Source organism: Prosopis cineraria, unplaced genomic scaffold (genome assembly GCF_029017545.1).
Source record: "Prosopis cineraria cultivar Desert tree isolate PC_DT_omini unplaced genomic scaffold, ASM2901754v1 PC8, whole genome shotgun sequence".
Classification (NCBI taxonomy): Eukaryota; Viridiplantae; Streptophyta; class Magnoliopsida; order Fabales; family Fabaceae; genus Prosopis; species Prosopis cineraria.
Window position 1 is genome coordinate 3956359 of NW_026555339.1, and position 26630 is coordinate 3982988.

Genomic DNA, 26630 nt, shown 5'->3' on the forward strand with positions numbered 1-26630 from the left:
TTCAAAATTTAAAATGAGTTACCCGACAATTATTTTAAATAATAGATATTTAAATCACTATTTAAATAAAAAATATTTAAACTATCAACAAAAATATTTGATGTGAGTTTTAAAAATAAACATTGGTTCTATAGATTTAAAAAGAAAAAAAATAATAAAATAGTCCGAAGTAACTATAGTACCATACAAGCTTTTATTCAAGGCCAATATTAAACTAAAATTAATTGGCACTGCATCAAGAGAAACATTTTTATTTCATGAAATTCGGAAGACGGTGAAACAAGGTTGATACCCGGCCCATGCTATGATTATTTGTTTGGAGAGAATTATAAACCAGATCCAAGCGGTAACTTCTCTACGCAGAAAGACTGGCTAGATGTTCACGAGTTATACTACGTAATTCAACTCAGGTTGAAGTGAATAATCATACTCTGTCGTCACTCGGTTCTAGGCTATAAGAAAGTTGATAATTGGATCTTCATTCATAATTCTCTCTCTTTATTCTTGCCACGTGTAATTTTTTTTTTCTTATGTTAACCCATGATCTCAGATAATTTGAGGACAAGCTGGTGAACTTTTTCTGGGTCTGGAAACGCTTTAGCAACCGAGGGTCTCTGCAGGCATCTCTTAAACCAGGATGAGAATTTGGGACAATAGGCTTCCAATTTGAATCCCCCAATCTTCTCATAAGCATAAAACCATGAGGCTGGACCCAGTGCTATAATATCCACATAGCCAAATGCATCACCACCAAAGAAACTTTTGTCACCCAGAGCTCCCTCCAGGTTCTTCACAACTTCAATCAAGTTCTTCTTCGCCACTTCTCGCCCTTCTTCTCCCTTGCTCAACCAAATTCCCTTGCCAGTTTCAAATACCTAATGAACAATACCAAAAAAAAAAACTTAAAAATTAGCGTCATTTTGTTTTTATGCATATAAACATAATTCGTGTAGGTAAAAGATGCAAAAACCTACCTCTTTGTCAATGTAGTCAGCCCAGAAACGGGCTTGGGCACGTTCATATGGGTTGGTTGGAAGCAGAGGGTTGGAAGGCCAAGCCTCATCAATGTATGCAACAATGTTTGCAGATTCTGCTACCGGTTGATCATTGTGCAGCAATACAGGGACTTTCTTGTGAATGGGATTGGATTTGAGCAAAAGATCACTTTTTCCTCCAAGCAAGTTTTCTTCCCTGCCTTCGTAAGTCACACTCTTTTCTTCAAGAGCAATTCTTGCTCTCAAACAGAATGGACTTCCCCAGAAGTCCAAAAGAACAACTGAATTCCCCTTCGACATGTTAACTTTGATTTGATCTCTCTGATTCCTTGCTGTTTTGTTGGTTGTATGATAGATTGTGGGGGGTTTAATTTATAGAGGAATACTTTAGTACTAAAGTGGTATCTTCAAGGTGCATAGTGTCGAAGGTTCTTGGTTTCATCACCCATAAAGTTGCCACATTCTTGTGGGCGTCAAATTATTTGTTTTCTCGTTTGGATTCCGATGCCTTACTTGCTTTCACCATAATCTAACATCATATGGAACGCCATATTCTTCACGACTGGCCAAGAAGATCTACCATAGTAAATATTCTTCACATGTAAATATGGTTTACTATTTTTTTTTTCTTTGTGCTGCTGAAAGAGAAATTAGTTTTCTGGCCAACTCCAAAGCAAATTGACATCAGTACTTGTGGATGACATTTTCGCTTCCTGGTAACCAAGCTGTTGCTAAACCAACAGAAAATTTTAATTAGCTGATATTACAAAAAACAGACACATCTATTCAGATCTTCTTATATATTTACCTTGAACTTGAAATGAAAACTAATTGATCCAGGATAAATAAAAATAAATTTAAAATTTACTAACTTTCCCGTTATAGTTTAATTACAAAGACTTCTACTTTGAAAATATTCTTATGCCTCCTAAAATTAAAAGTTATACTACATAGAGCTTCCATTTATGTTTAAGATTCTATTTTCAGAGATGAGAACAAGAAATTTGCGAGAGAGAAGAGAGAGAGGGGGAATTCTCACGCGCACACACACACATTATACATACATATACATGCACTTATAGAGAGGGAGGGATGGGAGGGATTCTCTTCTCTGCGTTCAATGGCCCATGATTTGAGTCCAATCACTGATACCTCTGTCCTCATATAATACGTGGATCAGATGACGAGCGCTGAATGGACGCTCTTCCGATCTTGGAGTATTATTTGTTGTTAATTAGTCATGACTCAAAATAATACTCACTCTATCTCAAATTATAAAACATTTTTAAATAAAATCTCACATGTTAATAAATTTTATTAAATACACTTAACAATTTTATATTTTCAAAATAAAAACATAAACTTTCAAAAATAACCATCGTTTAACATATTGAAAAGAGAAGAGACATAAATTAATTATAAAAATAGAAAAGATAATATTATAATTAACGTATTTAATAAAATTTTAATTTATTTTAAATGTTTTAAATTTTGAAATGAAAAAACTCTTTTAAAAATATTTTATAATTTAAAACATAAGGAGTAATAATTTATGGGCTTTCGTTATCGTTCTTGTGATCTCAGAGATTCAGAGTTTCAATCTTCAACTAACATAACCAATGATCTTGGGCTCGTGGCTGCTCCCTCGTATATAATGACCTATTGCCATTGAAAATACTTGAATTGGCTTCATCAAGGAATGGGTTCATCAGACAAGGGAAACATGACTAGTCATAAGCATAATAGTAGCATCATTTTATTAACTTGAAATTAGCACGGGCAACTGGGGACAAAAATACTATATAATCTACATTCCACAGTAGGAAAAAGAATTCCAACAAATACAAAAGGATCTAAAGGATCTACATGTACTACCTTGTAATATTGGGGCCCAAAAAAAAAAAGTCCTTTGCGAGATTATTTATGTCAAAAGGCAGGTTTATGGACATGAACAGAAGGAAAATCAGCATCCGAAAAATGCATGACATGTCAAGACTTTCCTCCTCCTTTTCTTCAGATAGGAACTTGCTTCAGGAAAACCTATCATGGAAGAAAGAAACTATAATGAAAGGCGAATGCGTTGGCCATCCCTCTCCTCTGCTGTTACAGGCAAGGGCTGATTTTCTCTCTCTGCTATGAATATTTTATATGGCACAAACCCTTTAGGCCTCCCCCATGTTTCAGATACGTCTGACGCGTCTCTGGGTGTTGTCATGCGGCCAAAAAAGTCCAATTTTTCTCCCTTCCTGTGGCAATGCATGTGACTTCTGGCTTCAACGTCTGCGTTTTCATCATTGTCCCCATCATTTATTGAGTTAGTAATGTTTGAACCACACCAAGATGCTTCCTTTTCAACTTTATCATCTTCAACTTCCTTATTGTTAGATTGTAGATGATGATTCTTCCTCTTGAGGGAAACAGTCCTCCAAGGAGCAAAACCAGCAGGAGCTTCTGCTACATCCGAATTTTTCATTGTTGGACAACTATCTGTTACCAGAAGATTAGTCCCAAAAAGCTTAACGATCCGACCACAAGGTTCTTCCGTTGAGTCGTCTTTGGTAGACATACTTTCTTTGTGGAAAAGCTCAAATTTCTAAACAGAAAAAATACAGAGCGGAATTATATAAATCTTTTTTAGCTGCTATTTTAGAGATGATGATCAAACAAATTGGATCAGGGAATACCCCAAGAGTTTGCAGATCAAGCGATGAATCGGCATTTGGCGTGGAAGGATCTTCCTCGCACGAACTTCCATCTGGTTTATATGAATCAGAGTAACCCAGAGCGTCCAAACCAACCGTAGATAACACTGATTTTGGAGAGTGGTTTTCCTGATCAGATTCTGATGACTTGAGAGAATTAGACCTCATCATTGCTTGGCCTGTGTTGGAAACTGCTTTATCAGGGATCTCCGCCAGCTTACGAGGGTAAGGATGCGAAGGCTTTCGCTTTGGTCGTGGAGGTGGGATTTCAATGGACTCCACGGAGCTTATGCTGCTCCCAGTAGAGTCACGAAGAACCTGCTACAAGCAAAACAGTCAGACTTTATTTCAAGCAGAGATCGACGAAAGTTCTTCATTTTCCACATCTAGGTGGCCTTCAAAATTCGAACTTGCTTTTATACGTGACTTTTCGCTTATTATATAATAAGGTTTAAAAAAAAGGGCTGTGGAATAGAGAAAGCAATAAACCTTTGTGAAATACTTCTGAGCATGGCTGCGAATCTGAACTGCGGTCTTTGTGCCAATATGTTCTGTTGCGAAAAATAAAGGATCCCAAGACTTAGACCAAGAACACCTATAATCCTTCCTTTTATTTATAATTATATCTTCAAAAGATACACTATTTTGTCATGATTTGAGAGGATAAATTATGATCCAAATTTTTTTGTGACAACTAACTACTTCACAATCACGTCGGTTTCGTATTTTCTGGAAATAATCAGATCGCGTTATTCTTGCGTGAGACACAGAAGGTTGAAATTAAAAAGTACCTTCAATGTTTCGCCATGCCCTGCCATACAGTTTCAGGGCTTCAAGAAATTTCTTATGCTCTTCATCTGTCCATCGCTCCCTCTGTTTCGTGATAGTGTATGGTTTCCTTACCTGTTGAAGAGAATACAAAACGGATTAGTTATATATCAGAAGACCAGTAATCAATCAAATATCTGTAGAAATAGAGGATTCCAGATTGAACCTTTGGAGCATGGTCATTCCCACAAGAAAACTGATCATTTAGATGAACCTGTGAAGCAGAACGTAGTCCATAACTCAGAGATACTCCATTTTCTAGTGGAAGACCATTGTATTTAGAAACTTCATTATGATCCTGAATTCAAATCCAAAGGGAACATGTTTACAATCAAATCACCAATAAAACCAAAGAAATTTTTTTAACGTCGTAGGAATTAATAGATTTAATTATAACCAAAAATCATCTGTCCACAACCCATGGGAAACATTCAAAATCAACAATTGTGATCGAGTTATGGAATATATGCACTTTTGGCATTCAAAAGAGGAGATCTTATCGTTAAAAATAGATTCCTCGTTCTTTTGCTTTTCAAAAGGTAGTTACCAAAAACATAGGAACAAACAGATTGAAATCATAGCATATCCAACAAACATGTATGAGAACGATAATTTTAGTGGAAAATTGAGACTATACAATCAATCAAGAGATAATTAATGAAAATAATTGGAGAACAGAAACTTCTATAATACATACTCGAATAGCCATAGCTGCAGATTTCACCAATCAAGATCTTCTCAACTTGGCCAGCGGATACAGAACCAGAACAAAACTCAGTGTCTTTCTACCCCCAGAATCAATAATTTCTGTCAAACACTAATATACCCTCGAATTGTTAGATCTGGTGATCAATCACGAATCGAAGGAATCAAAGCTTGATTACGGAAGCCTATACCCAGAACATTACATAAACTTTTCCACCCACACAAAAATCTTTTGTTAACCAAAATCCATTCAGAACCCTTCACTCCTACCCAACAGAGTCTGCGAAACCACACCGAAGAAGAAGCCGGAATAGTTTTTCCGGGAAAATAATTGGAATCCGCAGAGAAAGCAACAAGAGGGCTGAAATCACGAGAGAACTGTGGAATGGAAAAGAGTGACAGAGTTATGAAGACGATGAGAAACAGAAGAAGATGAGGAAGCTTGGGGGTGCAGAAGAGAGCGACGAAAAGGAGAAGAACAAAGAAAAAGCAGACGGATAGAACGCAGAGGAAGGGGAGGGGCGAGAACTATGAGGGGTGTGAAAAAGGGACTTTGTAATGAAGAAAAAGTGCAAAAGCGAACCAGGAGGGTGTGCCACGTCAGATGTTGAATTTCCGTTTCGTCGTTGTTGAATAAAAAAATATTAAGAAAATACCATGTTTGCCTTCCTCCCATTGAAATCTAGACAGCTCGTTAAAATCTTGTGGCTGTCGTTGAAAGACAGCCTCAACACGTGGCGAGCTAAAGTGTGCCCTTTTTACGCTTTTTTGAAATTTGCTGCTCTTTTTAGTTTTTGTCTCAATTATTCGTTCGTCATGGACCATGCTCGTGCCCCGGTGCCAGCGTTCCATTACTCGCAGGCGGTACCGGGTGTGAGTCGTACTCGCGACACTAGAGTGACACGTGTACCACTAATCAGTGCGCAATACAATCCTGGCCAATATCTCCCCGATTTCTAAACAGATAAGTGGGATGGCCCATGTTTTATACATGGAATTATCGTTACAGCTAAGATGGTAGTAATAATAAATGGTGCAGAAATTAATCGACTCTTGAGTCTTCCATTCATAATTTCAGGAAATTTTTTTTTTTTGGGGGGGGGGATCTTTTGACTGTTGAAGAGCTGGCCTACGATCCCTGGGGGACGCTCGAAGATTTCATAATTCACATGGGAGCATTTTTCTTTTTGATAAAGCATGCTCCATCCGTTTTCAAATAATAGAAACATCTCTTTATTTTTATTTATAAAAAAATTATAAATTCCAAAAATATTTGTTATAATTTTTCAAATTATCTTTCGTGAGTTAATATTTATTTTTATGAGATAAATTAGTTTCATTAATTACAAAAATAACTTAATTCACATTCTTAATTTTATATGTAATTATTAGTATTATTATTCTTATTATTAGTATTATTTGTTCTTAACTAACTTTGGCTTTTTTTATATTTAAAAACATGAGAGTGTCGGAGTATTTTGATAGATTACATCTATCACTGAAATATATTTAGTTAAGATATAATTAATATATAAAACTGGCACATAATTTGAATGAAAGTTTCGTGTCATTATTTATGTAAGCTAAGAGAAATGTTGACAAAATTTTATGGATGATTTTTAACTGATTCAGATTTTGAAATAAAAGTGAAAAATTAAATGAAAGATGACAGTATCATATAAAAATTAGAATGCATGTAACTCGAAAACTAAATAAAAAATTCTTAAATTGACCCAATATGTTATGTTATTCATGGCCTACCAAATAAAACTGTACAAATTCAATCATATGATTATATAATATTATCTTTGATGGATTTATTTTTATAATGTAATGTCTATTTAATTTTTTTTACATTCTCTCTCAGTTATTATTGACATTAAAATTAATTTATATTTATGTTATTTAAATATGATATTTTCATTTGATGGATTGCAATGCATCACATTGATTACACTGAAGTGACAAAAACTTATAATAATTTATAAAAAAAGCCACATGCATATATTTAACAACCAAAAACTCGAATAACCATGAGTTATAATTTACTATATTATATTGATTATACATATGTTATGCTGTTATTAGTTAGTCTCTCCATACTATAATATAAGTCATGTTTTAAAAGTTTTGGTTGTCTATAATATAAAATATTAGATAGACATTAAATCTTTTTTTTTTTCAATTATACCTTTACTCTATTAAATAATTAATGAGAGTGTTTTGAATAAATCAAATGTGGTATTTATTATACTCAAAGGCACAGTTGAAAAAATGTGAAAAATTAAGATCTTGACCATTTAAAAAAAATATAAATTGATTAACAATGACTTATATTATAGTTGAGAAGAAATATAATTTATTATAGGATTTGAGTTCAATATAGTACTCCCCTTTTATATAAGATAATGTTGGAAGAATTTTTTATCCCAAAATTTAAAATAATTTAAAAAATTAATATTTTATTAATAATATTATTTTAATATTATCTTTCAAATGAGTAGAGAATTGAAGTAATATTATAGTACAATGATTAAGTGTATATGAGCATTTTTGAAAGTCTGTATTTTTTTTAAGAATAAAATGTAATTATAGTATTTTATTGGCATACACAGTTTTGTATTAAATTGCCTTATAATTTAAGATGGATGAAATATGTTTGTAATCATGATAATATATACTCTCTCTGTTAAAAATGTAAATTATTTTTTATCAAATTTTATATTTTAATAAAATAGTTATTTATTTTTAAATTAAACCCATATTTTCATATTTACTTATATTAAATATTTTAAAATAAATATAAATTTATTTACTAATAGGGGTATTTTTAAAAAAACAATCACTATACATAAAAATATTAAAAATATCTCATATATTTAAATATTTAACTTCTCAAAAAATATTTTATATTTTTAACAGAAATGTATATATTGTACATGGTTTTTCTGTAATTCAACATGATAGTTTTTATCTAACTTTTTATAAATTTATTTTAAAATTAATCTCATTCAATTTACAAGCAGATTAATTCTGAATGTCGCTTTTTCACCTTTCCCTGCACAATAAAAAAAATCAATTCCGTTTATCAAAAAAAAAAAAACAAGAATTCCATGTCTGGCAGCAACTGAAAAACGTTAACGCGTGAAAATCAAATGCGCAGTGACTTCCTGCTTACGTTTGGAGCCCCACCTTTGAATGATGTTTCAGGATATACATGAAAGATATGCTTACCTGGGCGTGCGGTCGCAAGTGTGATAGTACATATATTCTTTTATTCATAAAATACTTCAACTATTATTATATTTTTTTATCACTTTATCCTTATGAAATATCGAGAGACTTATTGAATATTAAAATATTTTATTTTAAAATATACATATTTGATAGATAAAATTAAAAAATTATTGAATTTTTAAACAAAATTAATAAAATTTAATATTTTCTTGATTTTGATAAAAATATTAAAAGTAACTCATAAATAAAATTAAAAGAATATTATTTAGAAAACATTTAGGTAAAATATTTTATCAATTCTTCTTTTTAAAAAAAGGAGGAAGGAGAAGAAGAAGCAGATAGCTAGGGAGAAGGTGTGGTGGGAGGGCGACAAATTATTGTTTCAATATCCCATAATAATCAAAAGTGGTATTTGTTAGTTTTAAAAATTTACATAAGAGGATATTTGTGAAAATGCAAAGGCTGAAATATCTTGAAAAGGCGAGGGAGAGAAAAAGAGAGAGTGAGGAGGGGGCCAGCAGTTACGGATAGACGAGAGAGGAATGGAGAGGCAGTGGCAGAAGGGGACAGCTTTCTGGTGTGCACTATAATACGCCTACGTCATCACCACTTGCCGCCTCACTTGTAGCAACCCGCCACGTGTGCAGACACCAAGTGGATAGTCATCCTTCCTCACCACTCGTTTTTTCCTCATTTCAAATTTAATTCCAAATTCCCCCGAAATTTTCCTATCCACATCCTTTACCTTTTTTTTCTTTTTTCTCTTTTTTCTTAAGAAGTGCCAGGTGTCAATTGACATTGTGGAAGGTGGCGTTCAAGAATGAAAAATGTGCGGCTGAAGAAGTAGAGCTGAACGTTTTCATTCAATTTCCAGCACTACCCCAACGTTCCATCACATTATGGGTGGGAGGACATTTCACATATTCTCCCACTTCATATCAGGCCTACTTTTTAATCTTTTTAACTGCACGGGACAGATAAATATACGCACTATCCCTTTCATTTTTTATTTTTAATTTAATATTCACTTCCATTTCAATACTTTCTTTTTTAACCAAATGCAAACAAAAATAGAAAAGTTGAGTCGACGTTAATGATATGAAGCGTTTAAAATTAATCTAGATAATCCGCGTTGATGATAGTATAAGTTTTACATGCCTCCACTTTTTTTCACATTAACTAGTTAAGCAATGTCAAGTATGTCTTTTAGAGTATTTTCATTTCATTTGTTCGCTTCCTCTCAGTGTCGACATGTCACCTCGCATCTCACACATCATAAATTGGGTTTGTGATATTTCTGGTTGATTGCGCCCCTCCTCTTTCCTCGTGATATGCTCATAGGATAAAGACCAAACTAGAGGAGACCGAAACCGAACCTTGGTATTCCACTCTTTTCGCCTCTCGGTGGATTCCACTTAACATGGATATTGATAAGCTGTGGAATGTGAATAATAAAATTAGCTTTCAACTTCATACTAAATGTATTAAAAAATCAGTATGTCTCCTATGAATTGAAAATAATTCAAAGAATAAATCCTACCATTTATTACTTATAATAGTCTGGTCTATTAATTTTTTTATTAGATTAAATATAAAAATAATGAAATTAACCATCAGAACAGAAATCAATGAAGTTAAATAATAATAATAGGGTATTAATACCTTTAACATTTTTGTCATCAAAATTCTTTATACCTGGTAATATGAGTGAAGATTGAAAAAAACGAAATCATAAATGATGCATAACATGTAACTAGATTGTGGGCTATGTGATCATCAAAAAGTTTAAAGTGTCCTCAATTTTTTTTTTCCATGTTATTTTGACGACCACTAATAGTTGTGATTGCAAAGGTTGTGGCATTATTATAAAACATCAGTACCTAATCTCTTCCACTATATTATTTAATTTTACATGGTTCAAGTTAAATTATTTTTTTACAGATTTAATATTTTAATGATTTTTTTACAATATATGTTAAATTTGAACACAAAACAATTGGCAAGACATCAATTAAAGTTGGCAGAGCTTTTGTCACATGAACAATTGATTGGAGGGTCAAACTCCAATTTTTATGTACATAGTAATCTAATTGTAAGAGGTTTGCTCATTACCTTCAGTGACTCAATAAAAATATATTTCCCTGATTTAAAAAAAAAACAATCAGAGAGTCGGACTGAGAAAAAATTGATGGAAGGCGAAGGAAAGAGAAAACAAAAGGGGAAAGGTAAAAGGAGATGATGCGAATCTAATAAAGCATGTGATATGATACTTAAGAATGAAGTGAAAGGAATAGGGCAACAATAGAGACGAGGCGGATTGAGATTATCCATTCTGGTGGAGCATTCAGACAAATTAAAGGCGAAGAATCTGGGCAGATCCGAATAAGTAAACCACCTATAATGCTGACACTGGAAAATGGAAATGGGAATATTGTATGAACGTGAAAAATAAAAAAACCAAAAGAATTAGAATTGATATCGTACCATGATTCGGAACTAATGCGTGTGTAGATGAGGAGCTACTTTCAAAAGGATTTGCGGGCGACAATTTTATTCTGTTTTTTTCCCCCTGAACGCTATTCCTCATCATCCATTGAGTAAATTCCTGTTCCCACTCGCAAAACGTATGATGCTTCACCCACATTATTAGGTTTGCTCTTTATGTCCTCGGTGTCTATCATTGTCAGCAAATAATGCATTCCCCAAACTCAACCATTACCTCCCTGTCCTCAATTTATTAATTGGATTGGAGATAGTTTACATGATGCCACAAGTGTACCCGTGCGATCTAGGTTTGACATTTTAAGCCGGATATTTTAAGAAAAAAAATATAATTATTTATTTCTATAATTTTAAAATGTTTTGGTTTTAGTTCTTTTACTTTTATTTTATTACTTCAAGTCCCTAAAGTTTCATGTATCTAAAACATTAGTCCTTATCATTGCTTATGGATTTAAATCTATTGATTTATATATAAATCTATTTAATTCTGGTAGCAAGCTGATAAAATTGTGATGAATTGTATATTTTCACTTATCTATTTAATTTGTTAGCGAGTTGATTTATATATAAATTATGCAAGCAAAATAAATATTAAGTTTTTTGTTTGGTTGTCCTATTTGTATATTCTCCTCCTTCTAAAGTTTCATCCACTTCACATTCAAGGATTTTGATTTGTTGTATTGCTTTTTTTTTTTTGTCCACCCTTTTTTTATACAATTCATCATAATTTTAATTAGCAACTACAACAAGTGCCACAATTCATACACTTGTTAATTACTGTTAAGTCCTCGTGATCATATTTAAAAAATATAAAAATTGACATTATAGACAAGTGAAACTTACAAGACTAGAAACAATAAAATAAAAGTATAGCAATTAATATCAAAACATTCTAAAAGTAATGGAATCAAAAGTTATATTTTTCTAAACATTAATCACATAATTGGTCATAAATATAAGCAACAGATAACTTATTAGTAGAGATATCAATTAGGGTCAACTCGGCCCTAAAGGGCCGGCCTTTCAAGGGCCAGGGCCTAAATGGGCTGACCCTTTTAAGTCTAATTATACTTTAGGGCTATAGTTTTAGCAGCCCGACCCTGGCCCTTAGGGCTGAAGGGCCGGCCCTCAAAGCCTCAACCCTAATTATTTTTTATTTTTTAATTTAAAAATAAAAAATATTTAAAATCCCAACAAATATATTATACATCACATTAAGTCTAGAAAAATAAAATAAAATCAATTCACACAACAAAAATTTTGAGTCTAATTAAAAAAAATTACATCCCAAAATCAACTCTGACATCAATTACATATTGGTAGCATCATCAACTAAATTTTGATGATTTTTATCATTATCAACATCAATATGATTTGATCCTTCTCCTTATGGATCCTCATCAATGTAAAATATGTTAAGCTTTTCATATTTTTCTTCTTCATTCTCATTATTTGCAATAAATAACAAATCAAAATCATAATTTTAAGGTATTTAAAGAATGTAAAAATATTTAAAGTAAGTAAATAATAATGTACGTGTCTATTATTTGAACTAGAGAGTGAGTGCTACTGCTGAGCTTGAGTGATATGGTGTCTTCTTTTTGTTTTTTATGTTTTTTTTTTTGAAAAAAAATTAGGACTTAAAAGGGTCGGCCTTTTTATTTTCGGGCTTAAAAGGGCCAGCCATTTTAAGCTCGATTTACCTTTTTTAATATCAAAGTAGCGGCTCGGTCCTTAATTTTTTTGGGCTTAAAAGGACCGGCCCCCTACAAGTTCGACCTTAATTGACGACTCTACTTATTAGTTGTAACTAAGCCTAGGTTCAGGATTTAAAAATTTATAATTAAAATAATATTTGGGGATTACAAATTATTCGCCTCAATCCCATACATTAATGAGCACCTTTTAGAAACAAATCACAATCATTGTACTTATTAATATGAATCATTTCTGATCTTTTGATGCAGCACTCAAGGAGTTATTCTGTAAACGTCCTGAGCCAGTGGAAGAGCTAGAACCTCGAGTTAGAGGATGTAAAATAATTTAATAAAAATTAATATTTTTTTAAAATAATAATAATTATGTTATAACTAAAATTATAATAACATAAATAGTTTTATTATCATCTTTCATTTTAAAAAAATTATATTGAACAGATTGATATGGTCTTTTATTGCAAATATGCTCTTCATATATTATCTAAATCATTAAAATATTATATATGTACTAAATTTTTGAGCCTAAATATTTTTTATTTAATTCATATGGTGCAAAGTATTAAGAATAGGGGGTGCAAAGTTGTAAATTTTATATGCCTTATAATTTTCTCCAGAGTGAGAGGGTGCATTTCCACCTCCTCAAGCCAATGTGACTCTGCCATTGATCCTAGCCATATTTTAGTATAATATAAAAAAGTATTTAAAGATAACATTTGTTAGGTGTGAGATTGAAAATTGATGAAAATTTAAGACACTTTTATTATTTTAACTAGCTTATTTTGATTTTTGATAGAACTGAACTTGATGAGCTACTTATTTAAGTTCATTTTAATATAAATTCAAGCTTAAAAATTAAAGATTTCAAGTATAATTAAGTTTTTAACTTTTAGCTTTATTAGGCCATGTAAAAATAAGCTTGGATTTGGGCATCCCTCCAAGCTCTCATTAATTTTTCTTAAAAGAATTCATAAAAAATTTAGAAATGAGAAAACATGAATGATTTGTAATTCATTTTCCAAGTTTGTTTATGAATTAAAAGCCATGAACCCCATCTCTCTTTTGTTTGATTTATTTGGTGAATCTTTTTATTTAAAATATTTGGTGATAGTGTGAAACAAATATGAGATTGGTTATTTGATTTGTTATTTTTTATATATAAACCATCTTTATAATTTGAAATTAGTTCTCTTCTCTCGTCCTGTCCATATCCAATCTATACATTTATATGCAGTGATTAATATGGAAAAGCTTGACTTATGATTGTGTTATAATTGAGGATTTAGATGTGTTCTGTTTATTTTAATTTTTAGAAGATTTTAATTAACTTGCAATGTTATAATGTTAATTTTTTTAAGAAAAGAGTTTATGGGCATGGCTCACTACTAATTCAATGAGAATTAAGTTTAAAAAAATTGATCAAATTCAAAAAAAAAAATTAAACTTATGGGCTTGATCTCATAAGGACTAAATCCATACGAGTAAAGCCCACTCATTTCTCAACTTTAAATTTTAACAAGTAAATTAAAAGTGATTTATATATAAGAATCTTTTGAGCGAAAGCAATCTTATTTAAAAGGCAGCCAAACATTAAACGTGGATAACGCTGCTATCCCAACATGTTATTAGCGAGTCTATCATTGATGAGTTACTTTTAGCATGCACTCCCATGTGACCGTGAAATGCTATATCACAATAGCAACCGGCAATAACTAGTTTGCAGGCATGAATCTGGATGGCGATGGCACTATAATTCTTTATTGTGCTTGCCTTAGTAGCTATAGCTGTTAATTTGTTGGAAGTAGACGCGTGTGTGTTTGAAAAACAATATAAATGGAGTTTTATTATAAACTTTATATTCACGACTTCCTCATTTTCAAGATACAATCAGTTTAAAATTTATTTAAATGCAATTTAAAAAATACAATTATTGTGATGACATATTTCAAATTGGCCTTTAACCTGCATAATCAAAACTCGTTAAATCAAAAAAAGGTCTTAACTGATATCATCTCTTATCCCAAATATAATCATTTTATTGAAAATTACAGGTCTAAAATATAAGTCACTTCTATACTTAGCTTACAGTTAAAAACAGAAGGCACTGAATGTTTTTTTTTTGGCACAAATACTACTCATCAATAAGTAATTATTTTGGAATTTAACAAACGAGAAACATTGATTATGAATGAAAAATCTGAAAAAAAAATGTAGAACAATAAAAAACTTATTTTAATTAATTTTCTTAATTAACTTGTATTCAAGATTGAAGGTAGTATTTATTACATAAATGACAAGCGAAAGGGAGCAAAGGGACATTTTCGGTTTCACCAAATAAAAGAAGAATACATTCGGTTGAAAACCACTAAAACGAGCAAACAATTATGATTATTTTTAGTAACTTTCAGCATAAAACCACGCGCGCTCTAGTTTGAAACTGCCTCAGCAAATAATTGTGATTATTAAAATTGGAGGCAGCCATACATGATCAAACGAGCAAGAGCAAAAGCAAAAGCACCTAGGGGCGAAAAAGTTTGGTTAAACAGCAAAATCTAAATGGACGACAATGGCAGTGTACTAGGAGAAGAAACATATAATTAACCAATCAGAATTCCCTTGCACATTCCTAGTACCAGCATCGCCTAAATTTCCCAAAATCCAAAAGGGCCCCCCCACTTGCTGAGATATTCATTTTCCATCCAACTCCTATTTATCTATTATTTTGTATCCTTCCAAACGTCTGAAGTTTCGGACTACACAGCGACCTCGACGCGAATCCATGGAGTAAAGTCGAAGCCGGCTGGCCCCTTGGATAACCCTTTGCTTTTTGATAAAATTGATGTTCTTGGCCCAACCGCTATGGTCCCCGGTTTGATGCTTCATGCCTCCGTCGTCACATAATCCTGTCAGCTATTTTAATCCCGTGACTCGACACTGATTTCTTTCTTATAATTTCACGATCCCATTGTCCCTAATTATCAATTAATGTGACGTGTCGTGATAGAGGCATAAATCATTGTTTAAAAATCATGAACATTGTAATTCATCATGCTAAAGTTCTATGCGACGCGTGAGAAAATGTTTTCTGCGTGGTGATTTTTGTAGCAATATATTCGTAATTTATGAATCTAGCTCTCATAAGGATGTTAGCTAATGCAAAAGTTCTTGTATTGGTTCGATGAAATATGTCATATTACATCATTACAATTAAATAAAATTTTATATATCATCATTTTTAATAAATTTATTTTTTAAATGGAGTGTCTCTTTAATTTTTCTTCTTTTTATCACCATCAATACCAAAATCAATTTGTATTTATAACTATTTAATATAATAATTTTTTATTAGACAAAGTATGGATGATGTGATTTACTAGGTTCATGAAATTTTTTTCCTTGATAATATATTATTCTATATTTATAAACAGATAAGCAAACAAAACACGACTAATTACTAAAACTATTAACTAAAATTCCCCAAAAGGTTCATGATTGATATTTATGATAAAGAAATATGCACTAATTTTAAATTTTTTTGTCAACTATCACCAATATTAAACTGAGTGAAAGAGAGACAAAAAAATGAATAAAATTGGTGAAAATATAGGAATTACTTCCCCTATATACGCACACATATATGCAAGGAACTTTTTATTCAATATTGAATAAATATTTATTTATATTGGAATTAAAATGTTGAGAAATGAGAAACGATAGCACGAAGAACGAGGGCTCAAAATCAAGCCCAAAGTAAAAAAGATTGAGCCCAAACAGAGGACCAAGGTCAAAACCAATGGGCTGGGCACCCAAATTGTTCGTTCTTACATTGGCGTGAAACAGGCGCCGCTATTTTAGAACATTATATTCGGATGCATTTTCCAATCAACAGCGTCAATCAATACGAGAAATTCCTACCAAAAAAAGAGAAAAGAGAAATCAAAATCTGCCAAACGCCTTGTTTTGTTGTCGATATCCGAGGGCACCACCACGCTATTCTCATTCTCTTCTATATCCTTCCTTCGAACACTCGCTATCCTTGCTCTCTCATCTCCACACGTAGCCTCGCATCTTTTTCTGCCGAATCTTCTACAGCAATGGCCACCGCCACTCTCTACCCCGCCGATACTGACAAGCTCTCCAACCTCAAGTCAGCTGTTGCTGGATTGAGTCAAATCAGGTCTCACGTTTCTTGACTTTTATTGTTTCGTTCTTCTTCTTATTTTAGGACGTCTCTTCGATCATTTCTTGTTTTTGTTGTTCGGATTGTTTTCCTTGTCGGAAAATCACGCGTCTAGAGCTTCGATCTCGGATCGCAAAGCAAACTGATTTTCTTTATATCTATTGTTGAATCTTGACGTCCGTTGCAGTGAGAATGAGAAAAGTGGATTCATCAACCTCGTGGCTCGCTATCTCAGGTGAATCTTTTGTTAGGAAGCTGAGCATGTGTGCTTGCAGTTTGTCATCTCTACGTGTTTCTGCTCTACCACCGAGCGAGGATATTGTGATCCATAAATTTAGCTGATCATGCTCTTTTTTCCCTCCAACCTTTTCTAATGCACTAAAGTGGCGAAGCGCAACATGTTGAATGGAGTAAGATCCAGACGCCGACTGATGAAGTAGTGGTACCTTACGAGAGTTTGGCACCGGCTCCTGATGGTAACCATCTTGCTCTGTTTGCTGTTGTCAATTTGGTACATCTTAAATTAGTATTATCATTTATAGAAATCAAAATCGCTGCAGGTCCTTCTGAGATTAAGAATCTCTTGGACAAGCTTGTGGTGCTGAAGCTTAATGGAGGCTTGGGTACAACTATGGGCTGTACTGGTCCAAAGTAAGCATAGTTTGAATAATATATATATATATATCCCTCCCCCCCCTTTTTTTCCCTTTATGTATAGTTTGGACGGCCTGAAGCTTCAGTCAAGATAAAGATTAGCTGTGTGATTAATAATCTTTCTCTCGCATTACGCTGATACCGAATTTTTTGTGTAGAATTGTGCGATGTGTGACAAATCTATTAAAAAAGAAATAACATTTGGCAATAATGCTATGCTTTTTAATCATGTCCTTGATACATCAACTTTATAGATATAGCAATGAATAGAGTGTGCGTGGCATTTTATTTTAGCGAAACGGCACTCCTCCATTTACTTAAGAGTTCATTGTAAATTTTTGTCCGCATAATGCTATAGAAACGATAGAAATGTACGTATAGTCTTAGTCTCATGGCTTGAATTTAGAGAGGAAATTTCTTGCAAATTTGCAATGTAAATTAGTTTGGTTGTTATTTTTTCCCGATGTCAGCATTTATGATGGCCTGCATAATTGCAGATCTGTCATTGAAGTTCGTGATGGGTTGACATTTCTTGATTTGATTGTCATCCAAATTGAGGTTATTTTCCGGTCCTTGCAAGAAATTTTTTGTTTCCTTGTTTTCCTCACCACGCGTCCTTTCTTCTGATAACTCCTATCATTTTAGAACCTTAATGACAAGTATGGAAGCAACGTTCCTCTGCTTCTGATGAACTCATTCAATACTCATGATGACACTCTTAAGGTGCTTGGTGCTCACCTTTAATCCTCTTTGCTGGTTGAACTTTATGCAGAATTATGTAAGCTGACCCATTTTTCTATCTGTAGGTTGTTGAAAAATATAAAAACTCAAACATTGAAATCCATACTTTCAACCAGGTTTGTTATGGCAATCTCTGACATTTTGCTCTAATATTTTCTGTATTCTCTGGACTTAGCTTTAATTTCTTGTGTGGGTTTTATTTTTTTATTCCTCAAATTTTTTTGCAGAGCCAATATCCTCGATTGGTCATTGATGACTTCTTGCCATTGCCATCCAAAGGGCATACAGGCAGAGATGGGTGGTATGACCTCATTTGTGCATTTTTTCTCATTTATATTATGGCATTGCTTTAATTTGTTTTGCTAGTAGTATATCTTAGTTGAGTTAGCCTCAATTGATAATTTAAGTCTAAAGCACTATGATATGAAAATATTAGGCTTAGCCTCAATTGATAATTTAAGTCTAAAGCACTATGATATGAAAATATTAGGAGCTATAGGAATTAGTTGGGGTAGGGGTATAAATGTTATTTCTTTAGGTCGGTATTGTTACTATTATTTAGTCTAATAGTCCATCCCTATAAATACCCAAGTCTAGATACACAGTGTAGTAGTTGAACTCACTTTAATAAAATGCACTATTCAGAACGTCTCATCTAAACTTCCGTCTGCTCTCTCTCTGTTCTCTCCTTCTCGTCTACCTATCTCTATTCTTCTCTCTTCATCTCTTTCTATCCTAACAGTGGTATCAGAGCCTGTCCTTCCTCCCTCGTATGCCCGTCACTTGTCTGCAAACAAGAATGGTTGAAGAAACAGATGCAAGACTCACGATGGTTGAAAATCAGATTGAAGGGCTCACTACCCAGATCGCAGAACTTGTCTGCACTGTGGAAGAGTCTCGAATTCATCACGAGACAGACTCCAATGAGGCAGAAGGACACCAGTGAAGAATTGGAGAAGGACGCTGGCGACCAAGACAAGAACGAGAATACCAACCTCCTACCTGATTTACCAAGATGGAGTTTCCAAGATTCCAGAGAGGAGATGTTCTTGGATGGCTCATGAAGTGCGACCAGTACTTCCAGCTGGATAACACCCCAGACGCGTGGAAAGCAATGATGGTAGTATCCATCTTGATGAGAAGGCCTTTCAATGGCATCAAAGCTTCATGTGCACCAGAAGGAGATGTGCGACTGGATGGGAAGAATACTTGGAAGCCATAAAGAACTGATTTGGACCCACTTATGAAGCACACATGGCGAAACTGATGTGGCTGCGACAGACAGGGAGCTTAGGAGATTACAATGACTCTTTTGATGAAATTGTATGTAAGCTGGACCTAACTGAGGAGTATCTGGTGTAGACCTATTTAGAGGGTTTACAAGAAGAATATGTTGGGCCAGTGAGATTACTTAAGCCCACAACTGTTCACGATACAAGAAGTCTGGCCTGACTTCAAGAAATACACCTTCAGAGATCACTAGAAGTAGCCGCATGCTCAAGAAAGTTATCCTACGCATTGCAGAGCAACATTATGACATCTACAGCCTTTTTGCATTCTGCGAATGCCTGAGCAGCACCAAAACAGAGCTTCTCACGTGATGGGTCTCGCCAAAACACAACTTAAACAGCACGGCCAACCTCAGAAAATTCAAGCAATGGTAGATTGGCCTACACCAACTACTATTAAACCATTGAGGTCCTTTTTAGGGCTTGCCAAGTACTATAGAAGGTTTATAAAAGGGTATGGACAAATAATCAAACCCTTAACGGACCTTTTAAAGAAAAATGCATTCTAGTGGCATGAAGAAGCTGCTGTCACATTCAAGAAGATAAAATAAATACTTGTTTCAGCAACTGTTTTATCTCTCCCAGATTTCAATAAAGAGTTTGTAGTGGAAATGGATGCTTGTGGAAAGGGAATTGGGGCCGTCTTGCTCTAAGGAAATCAACCCATTGCATTTTTCAGCAAGGCTTTGGGTCCCAAACAGCTCTAACTTGCAGTTTATGAGAAGGAATTATTGGCAGTTGTCCTAACTGTTGAGCATTGGCATCAATACCTTGAAAAAAGGAGGTTTATTATCAAAACAGATCAGCAAAGCCTTCGATTTTTGTTGGGATAGAAGTTGAAGACCCCTTTTCAAATGTATTGGGTTACAAAGTTAATGGGGTATGACTATGAAATTCATTATAAAAAAGGGAATGATAACACAACTGCAGGTGCTCTTTCTCGACTCTCACAACCTTAGTGACTTTAGATGACTTTAGATACATCATCTCCAGAATTATTACACAAGCTTGAGGAGAGTTGGGAGTTGGATCCAGATCTCAAGGGCCTTATTTCTGAGTTACAAAGACAAAATGGCAGTATTAAGGCCTATTCTTGGGATGGCAAATTCCTTAGAAGAAATGGGAAGCTGGTGGTAGGGGAAAGTCCAGCTTTGAGGCAATTTATTCTAGAATGGTTACACGCCAGTGCTTAAGGGGGACATTCTGGAATACAAGCCACATCAGAAAATCAAAGGGTTATTTTGGTGGAAGAAAATGCTACGAGATGTGCAAGATTTTATCAAAAATTGTGACACTTGTGCCCTCTGTAAGTATGAGACAGTGGCAAGTCCGGGGTTGTTACAGCCACTATCAATTCCGAGTAAGGTATGGGAGAGTGTTACTATGGATTTTATCGAAGGGCTCTCTAAATCAGGTGGGAAAGAAGTCATTTGGGTTGTAGTGGATAGAATGAGCAAGTTTGCCCATTTTATGGCCTTATCTCACCCATCTTCAGCTTTTACGTTAGCTCAAGCATTCTTGGATAATATATATAGATTGCATGGAGCCGCGGTTGAAGTGATAAGTGATAGGGATCCAGTGTTTATTAGTAATTTTTGGAAGGAGTTCCTCAAGGTGATTGGAGTGGAGCAAAAGCTTACTTCTTCCTACTATCCTCAAACTGCTGGTCAATCCGAGGTGCTCAATTGATGTTTGGAAACTTATCTACGTTGTATGTGTTGGGAGAATCCTAAAGAATGGAGTAAATGGTTACCACTTGCTGAATGGTGGTATAATACTAGTTTTCATACTTCCATCAAGGCTACTCCCTATGAATTACTTTATGGGCAGAAACCTCCTCTATATGTTCCTTATTTGCCTAGATTAGCAATTGTTGAAGCTGTGGACAGGAGTTTTGAGGCAAGGGAACGCATGATTGGAGTGTTAAGGCATCATTTGCATAGGGCAGTGAATTTAATGAGGCAAAGGGCTGATTTGAAAAGATCTGATCAAGAGTTTGAAGAAGGTCAATGGATGTTTTTGAAATTACAACCTTATAGACAAATCTCTATTATGTCTAGAAGCACTCAAAAGCTAGCACCAAGGTACTTTGGGCCTTATAAAGTGCTCAAGAGGATTGGGAAGGTTGCTTACAGACTGGAATTACCTCCTAGTTCTAGAATTCATTCCATGTTTCATGTTTCTTGCTCAAGTTATACCCTAACCCATCAGTGAAGCAGAGACATCCGCCTGATGAATGGCCAGAAATCCCATAAATGTTACTTCCTGAGAAAATATTGAACAAACGAGTGGGAAGGAAGAAAGGAAGGATTATTACTAAAGTATTAGTTCAGTGAAAAGGCTTGCCAGATGAGGAAGCTACATGGCTGTCTCAGTTCAAATTTCAAAAACAGTTTCCAGATTTTCCTCTTTTTGATCCTTAAGGGCAAGGATGTTGGGGAGGGGAGTATTGATATGAAAATATTAGGAGCTATAGGAATTAGTTGGGGCGGGGGTATAAATGTTATTTCTTTGGGTTGGTACTGTTACTATTATTTAGTCTAATAGTCCATCCTTATAAATACCCAAGTCTAGATACAAAGTGTAGTAGTTGAACTCACTTTAATAAAACGCACTATTGAGAATGTCTCATCCAAACTTCCCTCTGCTCTCTCTGTTCTCTCCTTCTCGTCTACCTATCTCTCTTCTTCTCTCTTCATCTCGTTCTGTCCTAACACACTATGTGAAAGAATGCAAGTAAGCAGGATTTATCTTATGTAAAGCTCCCTACATTGTTTAGAGTCTAGGAAATTGTGCATCATCAAGTCATTATGGTTGTGCACATTTCTTTTAGTGGTGAATGGTGATTCTGTTGATATATCTTGTCTAACCACTTGTCCCATTGTTGGATCTAAGAATTGTGTTTGCTTAATGTCAAAACATTTTCATCCATATTCTTCCCTAGAAAATGAGGTTATCACATGTATGCTTAGTTATATTATCTTCATGAATGTTTGAAGTGTTTCGTATGTGGCTCCCTTTTTGGTTATTTACAATAACCATAGGAATTAATTTGATGAAGAGAGCAACAAGATTGATGCAGGATTTTTATTGTTAGACCAAAGTTAGGATCTCAATTAGATACTATTCTCAAATTCAAAACATTTGTCAAAATGCTCGATATGGATCAATTGTCATTATATAATGTAATTCACGCTGTGATGTAAAATTTGCACACCTAAGCTATCTATTTCTCATTGTCATCCTTTTTAATGATATTGATTTAGACTTTGGTTTGGATTTTCCAATGTGGCTTAATTCCAAGTGATACTGCTCTTATGCCTGCTGCATAATGAATAAGTAAATACCATTTTCTTTTACCAGTTTGAAATTTAGTTTAAATCGCTAGATATGTCAATCAAAATAAAATTCAGACTTGTTTGTATTATGTTTAGTCATTTAGATGTGGTACTTGAGCGAGCTAGTAAACATTATATTTGTTTATTAGTCATCCCATTCAAAGATTAAGAGCTTGAGCATGTCTATGTTAATAGACTTCCAAGTTTGACTGATAAATAAACCATTCATTCATAGGTACCCTCCTGGCCATGGGGATGTCTTCCCATCACTATCAAACAGTGGCAAACTTGATGCTCTTATATCACAGGTTGACACCAGAAATCAATTGATCTGTCCTGGACTTTTCATTAGTAATCATTGTCATGATCTTACCCTGTATGTTGTGTGTTTTCTTTGTTATTTTACAGGGTAAGGAGTATGTGTTCGTTGCCAATTCTGATAACTTGGGTGCCATAGTTGACTTGAGTATCCTTACTCAAGTCTTTATTTTTTGACATATTTCTTATCAATTACCCATGAACAGTTTTTTTATCGTGATCAGTATCCTTAACTAGTTCATGCAGAAATCTTAAATCATTTGATTCAGAACAAGAATGAATACTGTATGGAGGTAAAGGGAGATTGTTAATGTGAACAAACAGCTTTTCATCACAGACTAGGCGTCATTTTTACATAATTTTATGTTATTCAGGTTACTCCGAAAACATTGGCCGATGTGAAGGGTGGCACTTTGATCTCTTATGAAGGAAGGGTTCAGGCATGTGTCTGTCACTAGTTCATTTCTTCCCGACCTAGATTTGCTTGAATAACTCTGAGCACTGAGTACTGCAATTTGCAAACTTTCCCCAAAATTCCATGGGTTTATTATCCACCCACAATCTGACGCATATCCTGCCCCCTATTTTTTGGGTTTCTGTCACTTGAAAGAAAATATACAAAAAATGAGATTGATTAAAATCCCATACATCAGCTTCCAATGACATTATATCTTTCATTATGTGATGCAGCTCCTGGAAATAGCACAAGTTCCAAATGAGCATGTAAGCTACTAAGCCCGTGTCTTTTCTTCTTTTTTGGTAATACAATGAAGTCCATAGAACTAATTGAGGAGAAGTAGTGGATCAAACCTCCATATGATTAGTGCTCCTGGTACTGAAACCATAGTGGGTGCCCTATCTCTCCACTGATAGGCTCATGGCCTGTCTTATATTTCTAAAGATATCATTTATCCCCGCTGTCCCCCTCCCCCTCATGCTAGTGTGGGAAATTGTAAAATTATTTAGTATTTGGTTAAACAATAAAGCTATGAAGATTATAGACCATGGTAAACCTGCTACCTTTTTCGCACTAATCTGTTGACTAAGATGCCATTGACATGCTTGATTTTAAATAATTATATTATGTGGTGCAATCAATAACCTTTAAGTGAAATTTATTATAAACTTTAATGGCTTGCTTTATAGCAGGTATATATTTGAATGGAAAGCTCTCATCTCTCAGTTAAATTCTGTTATAAAAGAGAATCATCAAGCAAGTTTCTCTTGTCCTTTTCAGTAGGCGGAGCATGATTGTCAATAGCTGGCAAGCATGATGAAGAATATTAACCGTAATGCTGTCTGCTTGTGCAGGTCAATGAATTCAAGTCAATAGAGAAGTTTAAAATTTTTAACACAAATAACTTGTAAGTTATCCTAATTTCTAGGCTTCTAGCTGTTGTTGCTCTAGCTTTTGTAGTGTTAATACTCCCATGAGGCACTTACAAAGTGTGTGATCTGCAGGTGGGTGAACTTAAAAGCAATTAAGAGGCTTGTTGAAGCTGATGCTCTTGAGATGGAAATTATTCCCAATCCTAAGGTGAAAATTGATCTTTTGCAAGAAATAGCTTAGGCTTAATTTGCTCATTGGTTTTTAACCCTTTGGGGGGTTGGGGGAGGGGGTTACCTATTTTGGATAATCGTTGGTGCTGGACACAACATTCAGGCTCAAAATTGCTGACAAAGTTATTTGGGCTTTAGGAAGTTGATGGAGTAAAAGTTCTTCAGTTGGAAACTGCAGCTGGTGCAGCAATAAGGGTAATTCATATTGCTACCTTGCTGTAAAACAAATAGTGCTGAGACATTTCTAGTGCTCATATTTCCATGCCTTTTTTATCAGTTCTTTGACAGGGCTATTGGAATAAATGTGCCTCGATCTCGATTCCTTCCAGTGAAGGCAACTTCAGATTTGCTTCTTGTCCAGGTGATAAACTCTTATGAATTCTGATACTAGATATGGGAACCGTAGACTGATTTGAGGCTTTTGTCTAAAGTAAGTGGTTGTCCTGTGTTACAGTCAGATCTTTACACCTTGGAAGATGGCTTTGTCATTCAGAACAAGGCTAGGGTGAATCCTGCAAACCCTTCTATTGAATTGGGGCCAGAATTTAAGAAGGTGAAGATTTGTATCACTTGTTATTTGTCTTTGTTGGTTACATGGATATTGATTTCCCAGTTTCCTTGACAGGTTAGCAACTTCTTGAGTCGGTTCAAGTCAATCCCTAGCATTGTTAATCTTGACAGTCTCAAAGTGGCAGGCGATGTATGGTTTGGAGCAGGTGTTACCCTCAAGGTATTCAATATGATCCCTTTATGTCGACCTTTTTTTTGTTCTTGAAGATTTTCTTTCATGCTTAATATAAAATTCTAAATTTGATAATAATTTCAAAACTAGACTGTCAGCGATGGAAATGTGCCTAAATTAAGTCTCAGCCTTTGATATGATTTCGGTTGCATTTTGGGTATGAGAGATATGCTTACCATACCATCCATTATGAATTTATGATGCATGATAGCTGTCATAGTTCCCACGTTCAAATTTGTATTCTAATTATTTGAGCAACGAAAACAAGAAACTTCATTACTTAAGTACATCCATAAATATTACAATCAAAGTTGCGTTGGGTTCTTTATGATCCCAGGATTGTTTCAGATGTTGTCGAAAATCTCAAATTATAATGTGATCTCATTGTTGGAATATTGTAAAAAAAATCTTACATCTTCACATGTAAGATTTCTTACTTTAACTGGGTTTCGTTTTTACTTCTGAGTTTGCTGCCTGACATTTGTCTTTACGGTGCTGCTTCACAGGGTAAAGTGAGCGTCATTGCAAAACCTGGAGTAAAGCTGGAAATACCGGACGGAGCTGTACTAGCAGACAAGGTTTTTAACTGAATATATGTCCTTTCTTTTAACCACAAGGTTATCATTCGGACCAGGCATGATGTTTGAATTTCTATTTGCAGGAAATCAATGGCCCTGAGGATCTTTGAGCAAGCTGCTCGCATCAAGGTGTATCCCACTATATGCAATCTTGACCGTGTATGCTATTTCACTTTGTGTATTGCTACAAGTTTGTTAGGAAAATAAATTTTTGAAAAAAAGGCAGTTGGCCGTGAGGATGTATTAACTTTATGTTTGCTTGTATTGAGGTGTATCTGATTACTTACAATGTTAGACGGTATATGCTATTTTTGTGTGCTGCTACAAGTTTGATAGGAAAATAATAAAAGAATGACTCTTGTCCATGTGAACATTTAAATTTGTTAGACGGTATATGCTATTTTTGTGTGTTGCTGCAAGTTTGACAGGAGAATAATAAAAGAATGACTCTTGTCCATCTGAACATTTAAATTTGTTGGACGGTATATGGTATTTTTGTGTGTTGCTACAAGTTTGATAGGAATATAATAAAAGAATGACTCTTGT

General features: G+C 34.2%; 3 protein-coding genes across 4 annotated transcripts; 1 reads left to right on the top strand and 2 right to left on the bottom strand.

Annotated features, from left to right (window-relative positions):
* Positions 1–214: 214 nt before the first annotated feature.
* On the bottom strand, positions 215–1891 carry LOC129317041 (probable glutathione S-transferase). Its single transcript, XM_054961357.1, has 2 exons — positions 975–1891; positions 215–875 (listed from the first exon to the last, which is right to left on the bottom strand). Exons 1-2 carry the CDS (start codon positions 1293–1295, stop codon positions 534–536), a joined length of 663 nt encoding a protein of 220 aa, XP_054817332.1. The 5' UTR covers positions 1296–1891; the 3' UTR covers positions 215–533.
* Positions 1892–2723: 832 nt separating this feature from the next.
* Positions 2724–5748, bottom strand: LOC129318581 (protein REVEILLE 1-like). Of its 2 annotated transcripts, none has more exons than XM_054963428.1 (6): positions 5223–5748; positions 4692–4823; positions 4489–4600; positions 4187–4248; positions 3680–4015; positions 2724–3588 (listed from the first exon to the last, which is right to left on the bottom strand). In XM_054963428.1, the coding sequence occupies exons 1-6, from the start codon at positions 5232–5234 to the stop codon at positions 3055–3057; spliced, it is 1188 nt and encodes a 395-aa protein (XP_054819403.1). In that variant the 5' UTR covers positions 5235–5748; the 3' UTR covers positions 2724–3054. The 2 variants fall into 2 exon arrangements, with proteins under 2 accessions (XP_054819403.1, XP_054819402.1); XM_054963427.1 differs by having other exon boundaries at positions 3680–4018.
* A 10944-nt stretch (positions 5749–16692) lies between these two features.
* Positions 16693–26449, top strand: LOC129318281 (UTP--glucose-1-phosphate uridylyltransferase). The gene is made up of 21 exons (XM_054963007.1): positions 16693–16861; positions 17052–17099; positions 17249–17340; positions 17425–17515; positions 18016–18076; positions 18164–18241; positions 18325–18375; positions 18487–18560; positions 23122–23194; positions 23295–23352; positions 23451–23497; positions 23579–23644; positions 23895–23927; positions 24516–24568; positions 24666–24741; positions 24903–24959; positions 25042–25125; positions 25219–25317; positions 25390–25494; positions 26013–26084; positions 26168–26449. The coding sequence occupies exons 1-21, from the start codon at positions 16779–16781 to the stop codon at positions 26192–26194; spliced, it is 1428 nt and encodes a 475-aa protein (XP_054818982.1). The 5' UTR covers positions 16693–16778; the 3' UTR covers positions 26195–26449.
* The last annotated feature ends 181 nt before the right edge of the window (positions 26450–26630 follow it).

Bases quoted from the DNA above. Each gene is read 5' to 3' on its own strand.
- LOC129318281 (XM_054963007.1), top strand. From the start codon at position 16,779: ATGGCCACCGCCACTCTCTACCCCGCCGATACTGACAAGCTCTCCAAC. The intron at 23,498-23,578 runs GTAAAGGGAGAT...TATGTTATTCAG, and splicing joins AGAATGAATACTGTATGGAG to GTTACTCCGAAAACATTGGC. The intron at 25,318-25,389 runs GTGAAGATTTGT...TTTCCTTGACAG, and splicing joins TGGGGCCAGAATTTAAGAAG to GTTAGCAACTTCTTGAGTCG.
- LOC129317041 (XM_054961357.1), bottom strand. From the start codon at position 1,295: ATGTCGAAGGGGAATTCAGTTGTTCTTTTGGACTTCTGGGGAAGTCCA. The intron at 876-974 runs GTAGGTTTTTGC...ATTGTTCATTAG, and splicing joins CTGACTACATTGACAAAGAG to GTATTTGAAACTGGCAAGGG.
- LOC129318581 (XM_054963427.1), bottom strand. The intron at 4,601-4,691 runs GTTCAATCTGGA...TCTCTTCAACAG, and splicing joins GGAATGACCATGCTCCAAAG to GTAAGGAAACCATACACTAT. The intron at 4,019-4,186 runs GTTTATTGCTTT...TTTTGCTTGTAG, and splicing joins CTCAGAAGTATTTCACAAAG to CAGGTTCTTCGTGACTCTAC.